The sequence below is a fragment of the Acyrthosiphon pisum genome, chromosome X (genome assembly GCF_005508785.2).
Source record: "Acyrthosiphon pisum isolate AL4f chromosome X, pea_aphid_22Mar2018_4r6ur, whole genome shotgun sequence".
Taxonomy (NCBI): Eukaryota; Metazoa; Arthropoda; class Insecta; order Hemiptera; family Aphididae; genus Acyrthosiphon; species Acyrthosiphon pisum.
This window is the reverse complement of record NC_042493.1, coordinates 18,136,691-18,152,749: the sequence shown is the minus strand read 5'-3', so window position 1 is coordinate 18,152,749 and position 16,059 is coordinate 18,136,691. Positions and strand designations below refer to the sequence as shown.

General features: G+C 28.0%; 1 protein-coding gene across 11 annotated transcripts in view; it reads left to right on the top strand.

Moving 5' to 3' along the window:
• Positions 1 to 16,059, top strand: part of LOC100162689 (trehalase) — a 131,210-nt gene that overhangs the window by 94,977 nt on the left and 20,174 nt on the right. For 5 of the 11 annotated variants that reach the window (XM_029491709.1, XM_029491695.1, XM_016808596.2 and 2 more), the window contains one exon: positions 9,854 to 9,967. In XM_029491709.1, the coding sequence (XP_029347569.1) occupies positions 9,854 to 9,967 (114 nt within the window). Of the gene's footprint in view, positions 1 to 96; positions 379 to 9,030; positions 9,729 to 9,853; positions 10,405 to 16,059 lie in introns of those variants that run through there. The other 6 variants (XM_008190017.2, XM_029491831.1, XM_016808594.2 and 3 more) reach the window with 6 other exon arrangements.

Sequence of the window (16,059 nt, the reverse complement as noted above, 5' to 3'; positions counted from 1 at the left end):
CGTCAATATATCGCGAATAATCGAATAATAGAATTTGAATTATGTAATAATAATAATAATATTCGTTTTCTCCTCCACTCGTAGCAGCTGTGCGTCTGGCGGGCCCCGTGTGTGCCGGGCGAGAAAGATAACGGAATCGTTGCGATACCTGATAAGACGAAAATAAAAAAACGGTTTGCCCTTGAAAGTGATGTCTAGTAATAGTCTAGTAATTTGGTCGATTTATTAACAGTTGTGAATTTACGATTGCTCTAATGCCTCAGATAATATTATGAGCGCTTAAAGGTTCTACGCGTTAACAGGAAAAATAGTACCTAGTTACCGAAAGAATATTTAACGTACCGAATCGTAATGCCTAGTTATGTTTGTGAAGGAATGGTGAGTTATTTTATCATTTAAAAGGCTATAAATTATTATTTTCATTCCTACATGTACAAAAATAGTTGTTCAATTAAGAAACGGTTTTTTTCCTACTACCGTCTGTATTTTTAATTTACGATGAGACTGATATAATATGGCTACATTGTACGTTCAATCGTGTATGTTATACCTGCAGCATTTGTTTTCTTAAATAACGATCGATGCCTCAGTGAATCGATTGAATCTGTGTATTATAATTTCCCAGAGCTAATTGATAAGGGCTAATTAAATAAATCTCTTACAACTAAAATGTTTAAAAATAGTTCGTAATTATTAATTTCTAATCATGTTAAATTTAGATATAGCTAGACAGAATAGAAATAAATAATAATATAATCTATTTCCATCGTGTATACTATGTATATTGTATACATAGGTTAATATTTCAATAACGAAAAATAATTATTTTATTTATTATATGCTGATTAGACTCTGATAGGTACCTACCTAAATTTTTGATTATTATTTTCAGGATTGAAGTTCTTTAAATTATGAAAACTGTTTAAATTATTTTTTTTAATTTTCTATCAAATTATCAATGATAAATATTAATATTATGTTATATATCAGGTATAATTCATCAGGTATACAATATTATAATGATAATATAATAAATTATTGTTTATAAATTTAAATATTTTTGCAAATTTAATTAATCGATAATATTACTATAGGTGTAGGTAAAATTTCAAATTAACCTACCTACTTAATAGAACCTAAATAGTAGAACCTATTTTAATTTATATATTTAAGTTAAAAACGTTAAAAACGTTATATAAGTATTGAATGTATCGAAAATATAATGACAACAAATAATTACTGTTAAATTTAATATAACAGTAATTTTTATATAATATAGGTGGCCGTTAATGGAAGTACCACTATATGACTCAATATAATTATAAGTACGTATAAATGAATGTACGATAATATACAATATAGTGTCACACCTATCCGCACGGTCTTAGATTATTGAGGCCTAAGCGTATCAGAAACTTTTTTTTAAATCTGAGTTGTATTTTTTATAATTTCAATTTTAATTTTTGTATTAATTAAAACTTTAAATATTTGTGGGCATGTTTTTTTAAAATAAATTTAAATTCAAGTTTTTAATTAAATATTTGTATTTAAAGAAGATCAGGCATTAAAATTTGAGTCAAATGCTTAGATGTTTAAAAACACAGCAATAATAATAAATCTGGCCATCCCATGTGATAGTTTTGTGGAAGTGATCTCTAACCCTCGTTGGAATTTGGATAATAAATTCCTTTAATCTCGCCTTTAATAATATATAAATATTATCATATTAAAAAATAAACATTTATGAAAATTATGAACGGTAAATGTTATAAAATATAACATTAATAAAATGTAAAAATCTCTTTTCAGCAAGAGGAAGGAAAAATTTTTTTGTGCCGCAGTAGGTACCTACTAATTTCCCCACCCCATTAAAGTTTTGAAAAAACCACTTCTAAACCATCTAATACAAGTAATAATACATTCTGTATATTAGCCATATACATATATAGTATGTGTAGATTGTAGGTATACCAATATCATGACTGTCGGTTATTATTTATGTCGATGACGTGATTATAATGATATAATTATACATCGATTTATATTATTATAAAGAAGATACAATCTTGGTTAATTGTGTTTTGTCACTTATAATTTATAAGATTTTGTCGTATAAAAATTAAAAAGTATGCACAAATGTACAATGTATTTGTATTTTAAGTAAGTACCTACATAATATATGGTATATCAGTATATGTATATGGTGTACCTATATCAAATATATACTTATATACACACAGATATAAAAGAAAACATTTATATTTATTATATTATGTTAAACTGTAATTAAAATAACAATTACCTATAACATTTGTGTATGTTGTATTATTGTTATCAGTTATCACGATTCATGACTAAATAACCAAGTATGTCAACTAGATAACACTGCGCATGAAATGTTCCCTCGAAATAGACGCTAAAATATAGGTAGAACGCAATAATTTTATTATAATTTACATTTTTCAGTTGATATCGTTTTTTCCATGCCTGAGGAACATGCGCTTTAATAGCGAAAATGAAACTTTATGTGACATGACTGTTTATTTATGAATGATTGTTATTAGATAATATTTTTGTATTATAAAATATTATTACTATTTGCTGAAAACTATTATTCTTAGAACTTAATACATAAATAGGTATTTATAGTATATAGTATAATATATATAGTTACAGGCTGACGCTAAAATGACGTAAGTTAGGATTCATTTAAATTTAAAATAGGTACTTTAAATAAGATCGGAAGTATTATAACTTTGGCACCATATTGTCTTGTTTTTGAAAACACTTGTTTTTTTAAAAAATAAAATTGGCATAGGTATTATTCAACTAGTATATATGTCTGAGAGAAATTTAAAATTGTTTTAGCCAATTGAATATAAAATTCATTTAACGAATTACAATTATCCGTGTTACGTATATGTTTTCGTAAATCCTAACTATTATTAACTGTTGTTATTCTGTTAGTGGTATTATAAATTATTTGCTTTTCTAAATGTATTGGCGTTTAGATTTCCATTATTTAGGAAGTTAAACGAAAGACAAGTGCACACCGTTCTTCAGGGTCATCAGTCAAGTATTTTATAACGATCCGTGCCAATTGCTTCTCGTTGACCTCACCACATCTTTTAGCCTGATTATCTTCTATTGGTTTTTATCGTTCAATGGACTCTGACAATGTACAATATCTATCTATTACTTATGTTCACGTTGTTCTTACTATTTTACTATATACTGTACATTAGTGTACATTATGGACATGTATAGTTCTTTCATTATTAAAATTATTTTTACGTATATTTAAACGTATATACATTAAATGCATTAAAAAGATGAATGGATTAAAAAATTGTCACTCGTCTTATTAAAATACGAACGCGTGAATGATTCTCGCCTCATCTTCGATTATTCATTTTCATTTTCCATTCACCTTCTGGCTTTAAAAAGGAGAATACAATTTTTTTTAAGACATAGATGGTGCATAGGCATATATAATTTCCACGATATTACATATCCATTTTTTTTACATTTTCCATTGTGTTAGAAAAATAAATAGCTTCCTGGTTGAACCACTGCATACAGGTTTAAGAATTCCATTTAAGCCTAATCTGTACATCAATGCTATACATTTTATAGGAGTAGGTAGACCTATACATTGTTTGTATAGATCTTCCTAAATCTTAGGAAAACCATAAAATATTGATTAGTTTTCACTTTCAAAAATTTGATTATTTTTTTATTTTTTTTTAACGATAATCACAAGCTAATAATATAACAATAGCCATTTTTAAAATAATGAATCTAATTAAAAATATTTATAAAAAACTTTAAAACTTTTAAACTTTAGTCTTTAACTACAATGTTTTTAGAAATAAATTAACCATTTCTTGATTGTACAAATTGCGCATCTAAATATATTCTTTATTTCAACTCATATCACTCTAATGAAGTTGGAAGCTGTTCTAATCCTTACTTTCTACACCAGGCTTTCTCCCCCATGTTTTCGCACAGAGTATATTATATTTCCATTATTCTTCACATGCTTTAGGATAGCATTAATCGAATAAGAATAATAAGATAACATTCCTTTGTAATTTATGTACAATTAGTAAATGCATATTACGAATAAACAATTATTATTAACGTTAAATTATACTTATTGAGTATTTGACGATATTGGTTTATTTTTAGTTATTATAAATTAAATAATAACTGGTAAATTAATCGTAAAAAATAAATCACATGCATTTATACGTAATTTATATCAACTCAATATGTTTTTAAGTATTTTTTTTATATTCATAAGTACATACATCCAACAGGTTATAGCATACCTGTTTTTTAATAGCTTTACATAATATGTTTAATACTTTAAAGTATATGTATACAATTAAAATGCCAATCTTGATTTGTTTTAAATAAATACTAAAATAAATGGAAACAATATAAATCTTACAACTTAATTAGTTGTTAATGTATTTTATGTACAACACTAAAGTGAAATTGATTTTAAACTTATGTTCTTTAATTATTTGTGTACAATGTGTAATATAATATTATCTATCTCTAATTAATACAATTTCTTAGTGTATCAACATTAAATTCAACTATTTAATATTGTGTATTCAATGGATCATCCATACAGTAATTTACTATATTAATTGTCAATTTTTATAATGTGTAGTTTCTAACAATACGAAATAGGTAGGTATTGTATTTGCTTATATGACATAGAAAAGTGTGATTGAATTATAGAATAAAACAAATTTATTCTATTTCTATATTATAATCATATATGAACTAGGTGCATTGAAATCAACTTAATCTTTAAATAATCAAATATACCAATAAAATATATTACATTTTTGTTTCTTATCTGAACTGACTGAAACGATGGTGTAATAATAATTTATTTACTCAGTTTTTATGATAACTTAATTATTTCAATTATTAAATCACAATTCATTTTCAACTAAAATTACAAAAAATAAATAAGTAAATAATAAGTTCACATTTTGTGACATTGAATTTATCAGGTTATTTTCTATAGATGATTTTTTTCAATTATTTTTTAACAATTAAATAATTAAATCGTTTTTAATAAGTCTTGCCATTCAAGTTTTATTATACGGTTTAATTTATTTATAATAAATCATCTTTAAAAAAAAATATTTCTTTGTGTAATATAAAATTATAACTTTTTTATTGCTTAGGTAGTATACTATTACATATTATTTATGTGCTAGGTTACTGTAAAATCGTAATCAATAGTTTCCTTTCTACAAATGGGCACTAGTAATTGTACTGTTAAAAAGTATTAACTGTTTTTAAGGTAAATTTTGGCTCGCTATGATTATGTTGATGAATCAAATTTAATCTTAGTTCACCGAGTTAACATATATATTTTAAAATTAACTTACACGAGATATCTTGTTATAAATAATGTATGTCTACTATTATAGGTACATATAAGAATCTAACCTGGTTTTTATAAGTTATACCTAAAGTGACGTCACTCTTAATTTATGCTTTCGGATTTAAAATTATTTGTATGTATATTACTCTACGGTAAACGAAATTGCTTTTATTATTTTCTATTAGCCTTGGTAATATTTCCTTTAGGCCTCTAAGACTGCAAAAATATCAAGGTCTAGTTGGTTAAATACTCATGTTTTTTTAATCTAGTGTTTTGAAATTATACATATGCTTATTTTACAAATTCGAATATTACAGCGTGATTGAATCATTGCGCATTTTTTACATTATTTTCATTTTAACATTTAATTATTAAATAGCTCGAAGTACAATTCAAATATTAGTGACCAAAATCTAACCTTAATTACCAACAAATTATTACTATTATTCAAACTGACTTATTTTAATTAAAACATTTTTCCAAAAAATGCAACAAATAAATTACGCGCGCAATAAATTAATAAAAGTAAGTATCTATATTAACATCGTACTTATTACAGATATTTTTTGGAACATTGCAGGTATTAGAAAAAAAAATGTTTTTATAATATGATTATTAATTATACACATAAGTATAACGTACCTTACGTACCTATATATTTTAGAGGAACACTATGAAAACAGCTCTCCTATCGTTGTTGGTTCTAAACGAAAAAAAAGGTAGAACATAATATAATATTGAAAATTATTTAACAATACCTACATATCTTATGTCTTAATATTTTTTTTTTTTATTATTATTTATACATTTTTACTGTATAGCAGAATACTAAAAAACTTTCATAACATTATAGGTCACACGACAGCATGGTCAAAAATGAATGGAGTGATGAAACTCAAAAAATTCTTAAAATTTTTATTCATCAATAAAATATTAACTAAATAAAAATAATGACAAAAACAAAATTTTAGTAATGAATACTCAAAATTGATATTTTTAATTTTTAATCGAAAATAATTTAATGTTGGTACAGTTTTCAAAAATATATGTATGTATAATATACTTGTATTTATATAGTTATTTAAATTTAATAATATTGTGGTGCATGTGACATAATGTATAACTCGTCCACTCCATCTTGACCATCTGCGACCGTTACGATTTCACAAAATCAAGGTCCTAAATCTAGAAATCTAGAATTTAATAATATAGAATATCTTCCGAGCAAGTACCTATACAATGCTCATAAACTATTTTTTACCAAAACATAACATCGGTGGCTCTTATTTCAAGCCACTGTCCTAATAAAAAATATTAATTATATGTACCTATATAAGTATGTACTTCCAGTGATATTGCTGCTTAAATAATTGGAAGTCTTATCTTAAGAAAATAACAAGATGTTTCAGATGTAATATGAGGATTATGAGTTATTCATTATTATATACATCAAATTATGTATTATTTTCACTTATTTCTTTCGTAGATTTTCTATTTTATGGTTTTCAGTTACATAATTTATATATGTAAATATTTTCCAAATAATTATTTTGAAACACCCGTCATCTATTATAAGAAGTTTACGAAGTATATCTTATAGGGTCAATAACGAACTGATTAATTTTATTTTACGCAATATAAAATAATAGTAAGACAATCAATTATTATAATAAGCAAAGTTGTCGAATATAATATAAAAAATGTTTAATTAATTAGAGAAAATGCAGTTTAAAGTTCGTAGATTTGGTCCTTGGACCATTGATTTTTAATTTACCTGAGGTTAATTCAAAGCAATTACTTTGTAGGCCATATTCAAAAAACCTCAAAATATGTTTCAAGTATGCACGGCGTGTAAGAAACTCATGGCTATGTCATATTTTACAATACACTCAATTGATAAATTGTTACTTAGAAAATATATATTCTAGGTGGAATTATTAATTATCGAATGTATAAAGCAAAACAGTTTTTTCTAATTTTTATTGGTTGTGATTATATTTTACTTTATGGAATTTATTATACTACCCAAATAAATATTATTAAACTCGATTATTCTAAGTGTTACCTGTTGGCTATTGGTTTTTATAATGTGAAATTCATTAGATTTAATCATAAAAATATGGATGATACATAATGTACATAATTTTACATATATGGGTATTGGGTAGACGTGACCGAATTTCATCATGTGTCTATGCTGCAATAGAAGTATTTTCTAGTATCTTCAGACTCTATCCATCGTCTTAAATGTTTTCCTATGCACAGACACTATGGTGGATTACTTAAATAAATATACCTTCCTACATATTTTAAGTTTTTAAAATTAAATTATTTTTTTATTTACCAATATAAAAGTGTTTGTATGTCCCTTATATCGCGAATTATAATTATTTGTATATAAGAATATTACGATTTACTCGAATAAAATAGGTCGAATTAATGGATATTCAATGGTATACATTTTCGTGAAATCACGAACTCCTGGTTTTACTGTTTCTAATAAATCGAACGATTACCATCAACTATAATACTTATCCATTAGGTTTCTGTTGGAATTTCCATTTAATAGCGTGAAATCGCGTAATATATTGTTAATGATACAACTATAATACTGCTCAGACGTTTTGAAGAGTCGCGAGAAACCCTCTCACATTTGTTATGAGGTTGAGAAACTATTTTGTAGCGATGAATTTTTATACAGAAAAACAATTCTACTGCATTATGATTTATAATAATCACAACAATTAGACAATTTGAACGTCTTCAAATTCACAATTTTTCCGGTAATGGGATTTACGTAGAATTCAAATTATTCTATTATTCTATTATGTATTCTATTAATATATAATCGTAAAAAAAAAACAAATGGCCATCGGTTTTAAGTAAATAATTGTATTAGTTATTAGAGTCTGTCGCTAGCATTACAATATAAAATTTATAGATAAATGAATAATTATCAATTAGTAAATCGACTGAATAAAGGTTATCTAGGGTCTTGGCAATCGAGATAATATGGTTATTAACTTATATTATTATAGCCGTCTTATAATTTTGACATTTTCCGCACATATGTGATACCGGCGACTTTGTAATAGTCGTCCGGTTGCGCTGAAGTAATCGTCGTGGTCTGTGGCGTTTCGGATCCGTTTGTGTGTGAGTGTGTGCGTGTGTGTGCCTATTATAAGTCATAATATTATACCTACCTAGGTATATTATATAATGTGTGATATTATAGTATTATATTATATGTAGGTACGATATACCTAGTTTAACGCGCGTCTCTTATTTTCTAGTCGATGACGATGATATTAATTTTATCTGCATATCGCCGGTAAGTCTTAATTTTTTGACAAACAATATAATATACTACACTGACTGTAATAAAATATATTAAACAATAATTTATATAATTTAATAATAATCGCACATTGCAGCAGAGTATACCGCGTGCCTGCGAGTGAGTGAGTGTCGAGTGTGTTGCGTGCGCGAGCGTGCGTTTTTGCGTGTGTGCGCGCGCGATTACAATCTCCCTCTAATTTATGCAATGGCAATAATAATTCGCGACGTTGGCTGCGGTGGTAGGGATATTTAGTGAACCAAGGCAGAACGGCGACGGCGGTGGCGGTGGACTCGGCTGTCAGTGCCGATTCTGTGGAGTGTCTGCGCCAACCGAAAAAAAGCACAGGTCCACACACGCAGACGAGAAATACGAATTATAAAAAAAAATTCAATAAAATCATACACACACCGAAAATATTTTTTGCGAGTGTGTCGTTGAGTGGTTGACGACGACGACGACGACAACGACGACTAGCCACTACGCTACATCACATTACTGCGACGACGACTACGACGACGTCGCCAAGATCGTGTCCCTGTGCGCGCGGGTGTCAGAAAATTGAATAATAATAATAATAATAAATTATTGTTATTTATTTTTTTTACTCTCCGTTTGTGTGTGATTTCTGTGCGTGTTTCCGAAGTGTGGTGTCGTGTGCGTACGTTGTTTCTCAACCCGTTTCGGTGGCCGCGGACGACCGCAGCAGACGGACGCACGAGTATCGACAATTTTTAATAATATTGTCGCTTCATTGTATTTAATTTTATATTAATTTTTTTTTTGTTTTTTGAAATACATACGCGCGTTTATGTGTATATTTATAAATAGACACATATATTTTTATACCACGTATGAGTTCATCGTATACATAGATTAAATTTGTCGTGTACCTACTATACTACGTATATATCAAGTCACGATCGGACGAAAAAATACCGTACCGCAGAGAAGATATCCCAATTATATATAATAGTACTGTTTATATTACTTTTATATAATATTTTTTTTTATTCGTATATATATAATATATTATATAATATGATCTTATTTTATTTTAATACACACGTCCAATATAAAACTCTCCGCTCTGTTTTCAGGACTCGAATACAGCCACTGAGCCACCGGCGCGTTAGCAAACTGAAGACACTAGTCAACACTACTGGAACGCTAGGTGGCAAATCAGCAGCAGCGTCAAAGATTGTTACAAGGAAGTAAGCTCTCGACAAAACACACACATTTTCATCCCCGTTGGTTTCAAGAATCTAACTATAACTTATCGAGGCCAAAAATTTATATTTTAATTTATTACAAAAAAATAATGATAAGTAATAATAATTTATAAAAACTACAAGTCGTCGTTTTGCTGGGAAAATAAGCTTGATCTGTGATAGTGTTATTTTTTATTTAAATACGGTTTTTAAGTATCATTATTATTGCAATCACACATAGTTTTCGTTTTTATCGTTTTTATTTTATTTTTTATTTCGCTTCGTAAAGTCATTGAGAAAACAACTAATAAAATGCCTCAACGTGCGGGCGTACTTACAAATTCTGTTATGATAACTTTAATCCTACTGATCAGTTCCTTGTGTGGATGTTGGAGTTCTGATGCGGATCAACATGTTGCTTCGTCTCCCACATGTGACAGGTAAGATAGGTCTCAAATTGCATTTTTTTTATCTTTCATTAACTGCATCCATTTGGCACAGATGATTTAATATTATTGCTTTAATTAGTGTATACTGTAAATTGCTAACATATTAAACTTAAAAATTATGATATCAAAATTATCTCTTAGCTTAATTTCAATATTCTGTAAAAAAAAAAACTCGCCGTATATAAATTTGGAGGATAATAATGTTGATTGGCCTTCCTTGCGCGAGTTATTTAAAATTCCATACCTCGTTTGTGCTCCTATACTCTCTCTGTACTTTATTTCATAACCATACTAGATTGATAAAATAATTTTGTAGTTAAACGTTCCGAATTCTTAAATTTAATCTTTCTAGATTCATAAATATCCACACGAGTTTTTTACGGTCGCAAAATTCATAAAAATAAAACAACATATTATAGGACATGGGTATAATAGTCGCAAATAACAGTCATAACTAAAATTCCTAAATTTTGCACGAATTATAAAAATATTTAACAATTTCCAATTCGTCAATCTCAATTTCTTTCCTACATAATGCTATATTATATTGTGATTTGCATATCATACATTTTCTCCGTACTTCTTTGATATCTGGTGTTTCATTGCTTATTTTTATTTTAAGATTATATTATTATACCTATATAACAGGTAAAAGCTATGTTGCATAATTTCTTTCTTTTTTTTTGATAAGGATAAATATAATATTATATTAGCAATAATGGTCGAAAAAAATTCCAGCCAATCTCGCCGAATAAATTGTGTATATAACCAACGAGTTGGCCTGTTTACCCCCTCCGGGACATCCCGGGACGCCCTGTCTGGTAACTTTAAGTTGTTTTTTTTTTTTTTTACTTCTCCTTTCTAGGCGATCTCTGCCTATACATTATAACTTGTTTAATACGAACCAGCTCCCGCATTGAATTAAAATATTAATTCAAGGTTTGTGTATGATATTTATCTTGGCCGTCGCTTGTTTTTAGTGTACTAACCATTGAAATTTCAAGTCGAAAATTATACATAAACGTATTGCAAACACGTTCTCAGAGAATTCTATATAATGTGGTCGTTTTTTTATAATTTTTTTTTATAAATTTATAATTTTTTTGCACGGTTTTGAGAAGATAATTAAAATTTTTTTTTCTTCAAAGAATTTCCGATACTTTTTGGTGGTACCTATAATATACCTAGTTTAAGATGAATTCGTACTTAATCTGCTTTCCTTGTTGTCAAATCACGTACGTAGAACTCGTTTTACTCCTGACGTCACCACATAATGTACGAAGCTTGACAATATATTATTCTCTAAAATTAATTTCATGTCAGTAAAATGTAGAGTAATTATTATTACTCCGTGTTTTGTTTCGTAGTTTCTATTTTTGCTATTATTGTGTGTACCACGTTTTTATTTTTTTAGTTACAATGTGCACTATTTTTACATTATTAATTCTATTCATATTATGTATTATTATTATCTCAACAGCTTACATAACATAAATTAAATTATTTCTACCCAAGTCCTACCAGATAATGTCTCAATAAACGCATGATTAATGAACAAAAAAAATATATTATATTATAGGTATTAGGTATCTTAGTTATTTAATTGCTGTGCATAATATCAGAAAGAAAATCTAATCGTGTTTTTAATTATCTCGTAAACTGATGCTAATTTATAGTACTTGGTGGAAATTATTTATAAAAAAGTGGTTGAATGGGGTCGAAGCTTGTGTATAGTTTTGGTGGATTTTTAAAAGTTTGATTCCACTAGGTAAGTGGTAGGTATACCCGTTGAGTTATCTATATAGATTCATCGATTGTTAATCGTAACAAGCAAACTAAACTTTTAAAAGTTCTAATGAAGAATTTCGTGACAAAGTTACTTATTTCTTTTACGAGATTGTACAGTTTTTGTGGCGTGATTTCAGGTCCCATCTATTTATACCGTTTTGCTTTTTTTTCCTATACTCGTGTTCACAAATATTTTGGCAAGATAACAAAGATTTACCCTAGTGTCGGTAGATTTTTCTCTCAATTTTATGTCATTCAAACTTCCCGCGCCACACTACGTTGAAAAAAACCACACGATCCGGTACATTTGTGGTCCCTATTTAATGATGGCAATAATGTGCTCTTGCTTATTATCAGCAAATAGCAATAATAAAAATATACAGACTATCATCGAAAACATTGACCAAAAAAAAAAAAAAAATAATAAAAAACTACCGTTTTCTTCAGAGCTTAGTTTCCATGTAAAAATTCTCGAATTTCGGAGTCTTGGACGCGCGACAAAATATGAAAGCATAATATATCAGAATACTGGTGCGTAAGCTAAAACAAAAATATTTATTATTACGCCAGTCATCCATACGTGTGGTATTTATCAATACAATGATATGGCTTTATGGATAATAATAATTTTTACCTTTTCTCTCTCTCCATCATTCTCTAAATTCAATTTAATGCCGGTGAATAGTCGCACAGCGTAGTACTATTTGAAAGTGAATTGTGTAGGTCAAATTATTCGAAATCGGTTCCATTGATTAGTGTTCGGTCTATTAGTTCCAGCGATCATAATAAGTTACGTTTATGACTGGCTTATTATTATTATTATTAAGTACTATTAATCGTATAACACAAATTCTACTACATTACCTATGGCTATATTATATGCATTATTTACTTACGCGTGCCAGCGAATCGTTTTAAAATCTGCACACGGTTATCGTTCGATATACCTACCTAGTATATTTACATGGGTACACTGTACACATTACATATTATTATTGTTATTATCTACATGCCTATGTTATAATAACAATAATTGTCATTGGCTTCGCGGTGCGTTCTTCCAGAATATAATAATACATAATATATATATATATTTTTTTTTAATCTCTGGCGTTTGTTATTTTACGTTATTTTCGTTTCACGGACCTAGGATGTAGGTCATGAAAAAAAAACATAATAATAATTGCGTGTGTACACATTATATTCGTATGTACTGTTATTTATTATTCGTACCTGTGTCTGTATGTGTTTCGTCTTGTGGCGCGCGCGACATAGGTAGTGTCTAACGAAATAGCTGTGTAAGCTGTATATTGGCAACCCGTCAATTACTCTGTGTGTGTGTGTGCGTGATAGAGAAAGACGGAGAGACCAGAGTTACATATGGCTGCTAGCCGCCGCTGTCGTCGTCGATGGGCAACAGTGTTCTAATCGGTGTCAATGTCAATCAAATCCGTTTTTATTTACCTGTTCTTCTGTTATCTTGTTTACGCACTACTGGAAATATAATGAAAAATAGAAAAATCGTTTTAAAACGTTTCCGAACCGTTAAAATACATGCAATTATATAATATAAACAATCCATTTCGTAGATAGAGCTACCACCGTATACTAAGGAGTATCGCGAGTGCTTACTATTATAATATAGCAAATAACATGATATGTACGTAGGTATACAATATACAAAGTTGTTATGTGGTAAATTATAAAATCGTTACAATGCTTAAACTACACAAATTGCTTTATTGGATACGCGTGCACACTCACAGTCGTTTATATTTCAATAGTATATAATATTATTATTACGTCATTACCATCCCCATCGCGAGCGTGACGTGACCTTACGTACATCCTATACTCATAACCCGCGTAGCAGACGAACCATATCATTATGCAATAGCACACCTAGTGCCAATTTGTTGTTGTTAGTTTTTTCTTATTATTATTATTACTTTATTAACTGAGTGTATATAACATCACCAGAGTGTCACTAAAGTATACCCAGCCGAGCGAGCCTTACGAGATGAGAAGTACATAATGTATAGGTGGTAATTTGAAGAGTAAATTGTCATTTGTATTATACATATGCGTAGTACAGTTATCGTTACCCAAATTAAGGTCATACAATTTCCAAGACGAACTTCTTATAATAATTGACAGTTAATATCAAAATGTTAAATATACTGCGATCGACCATTCCATTTACATGAAAATCAGTAGTGATGTGTCAAGGTCACTCCAGACCCATGGCTAGGGGATGTACGTAGAAAAATAATGGGTTATATTTTAGTGGTTATTAAAAACACGTAATTATATCAAAAACAATAGAATAATGTCACACTAATCCACATTGTCTAATTGATTATTAGTTTTCTTATTCGTCTGAAAAAAAAGGAAATAAATCGTATATTACTCATTTAGTATTGAGAGCAAAAGTGCGATAATTAAGAAACAAAAAGTTTGTTACGAATTTTGATATGAATAAATGTTTTTCAGTTATGTGTAGATATCCAACAGAAATATTATTTTTAGAATAGAAATAATGGAGTAGTTTATTCCTACCTTTATAGTTTACAATCGTTTTTCACTACTTATATTAATGATTACGATGTTCGAATTTATTATTTCATTATATTATGCACAGGAAAATTGCTATAACTTTTTCAACTGTTAGCTTAGCCATCTTTAATTTTAATAAAAATAGCATCCTTTAATTTATATTTAGTTAAATAATTCTTGCTAATTTATTCTCAGCGGTACTTTATTGTACTTACTTTTATTTTGGCCTTAGGTACCTACCTATTTTTTATATTACTACCTACCTACCCTTCTATTTTTTCTTAATGATACAAGTCATTAAGTCTCTAGGTATGAAACTGTTAGTGCATTATTACGTCCATTTAATACGATTCAAGAATTGCTTTTCTCAAGGTAGTAGGCACAGATGTTTTGCTTGAAATTTAATGGATTTATCTGATAATATGGCTTTTTCGGTAAGGCGTTGCCTGATCTGCCCTTCCAGTCACAGCGGTACTGCCTTTCACACTAAATTGTGTATTACAACTTTATTATGTTGTTTTTTATGTATATGCATTTTAATTATAAATATTAAAAAAAATAAATCACTTAAGAAATTAGATCAAGTTTGTAAATATATATTATTTTGCATGCAATTTCTTTTATTTCATCAAAGCTAATCTGAATTAGTAAATTATTGTTTAAGACTGGATTATATGATTTATCTATGGATTATCCATTTAAATATTGTGTAATGAAATATTTCCATACGTCTAATTAAACATTAATTTTTATTACATGGTAGGTACTAATAATAATAATAAAATGTCGAGCTTTTTTTACATAGAAGTAAGCGTAAAACTTTATTTCTCTTATCATTTATATTTTAATTACATAAACTATTGGAATTTTTTACCACAAATACTTACTCTACCGAATGATGTATTGATTTTATAGTACACATTGGCTTTATTTTTATTGAAAAATTGGATGTTATTTCGTAGGCATAATCAAAATAACTACTTACTACTATAAATGAGTCATGTAGATACAAATTTTTTACTTTTAGTTTTTACTTATTATCTTATTATCCTTATTTTATTCTAAATTATAATACAGAATATTTTACTGAAATACTTAAATTAACGATTTAGAATTTTGAACTATATGTACATTCTTCACTTTACTTAAACTTTCAAAGTATCAATGTTTAGACACAATGTATGGAATGGTTGATAATTGTTATTGTGTTATTATAATTAATGTATCCCACTATTATTTTTATTACATTATTTCGTACTTAATACTTTTCATTAGGTACTTGATGTTTCGAGGTACGAAATA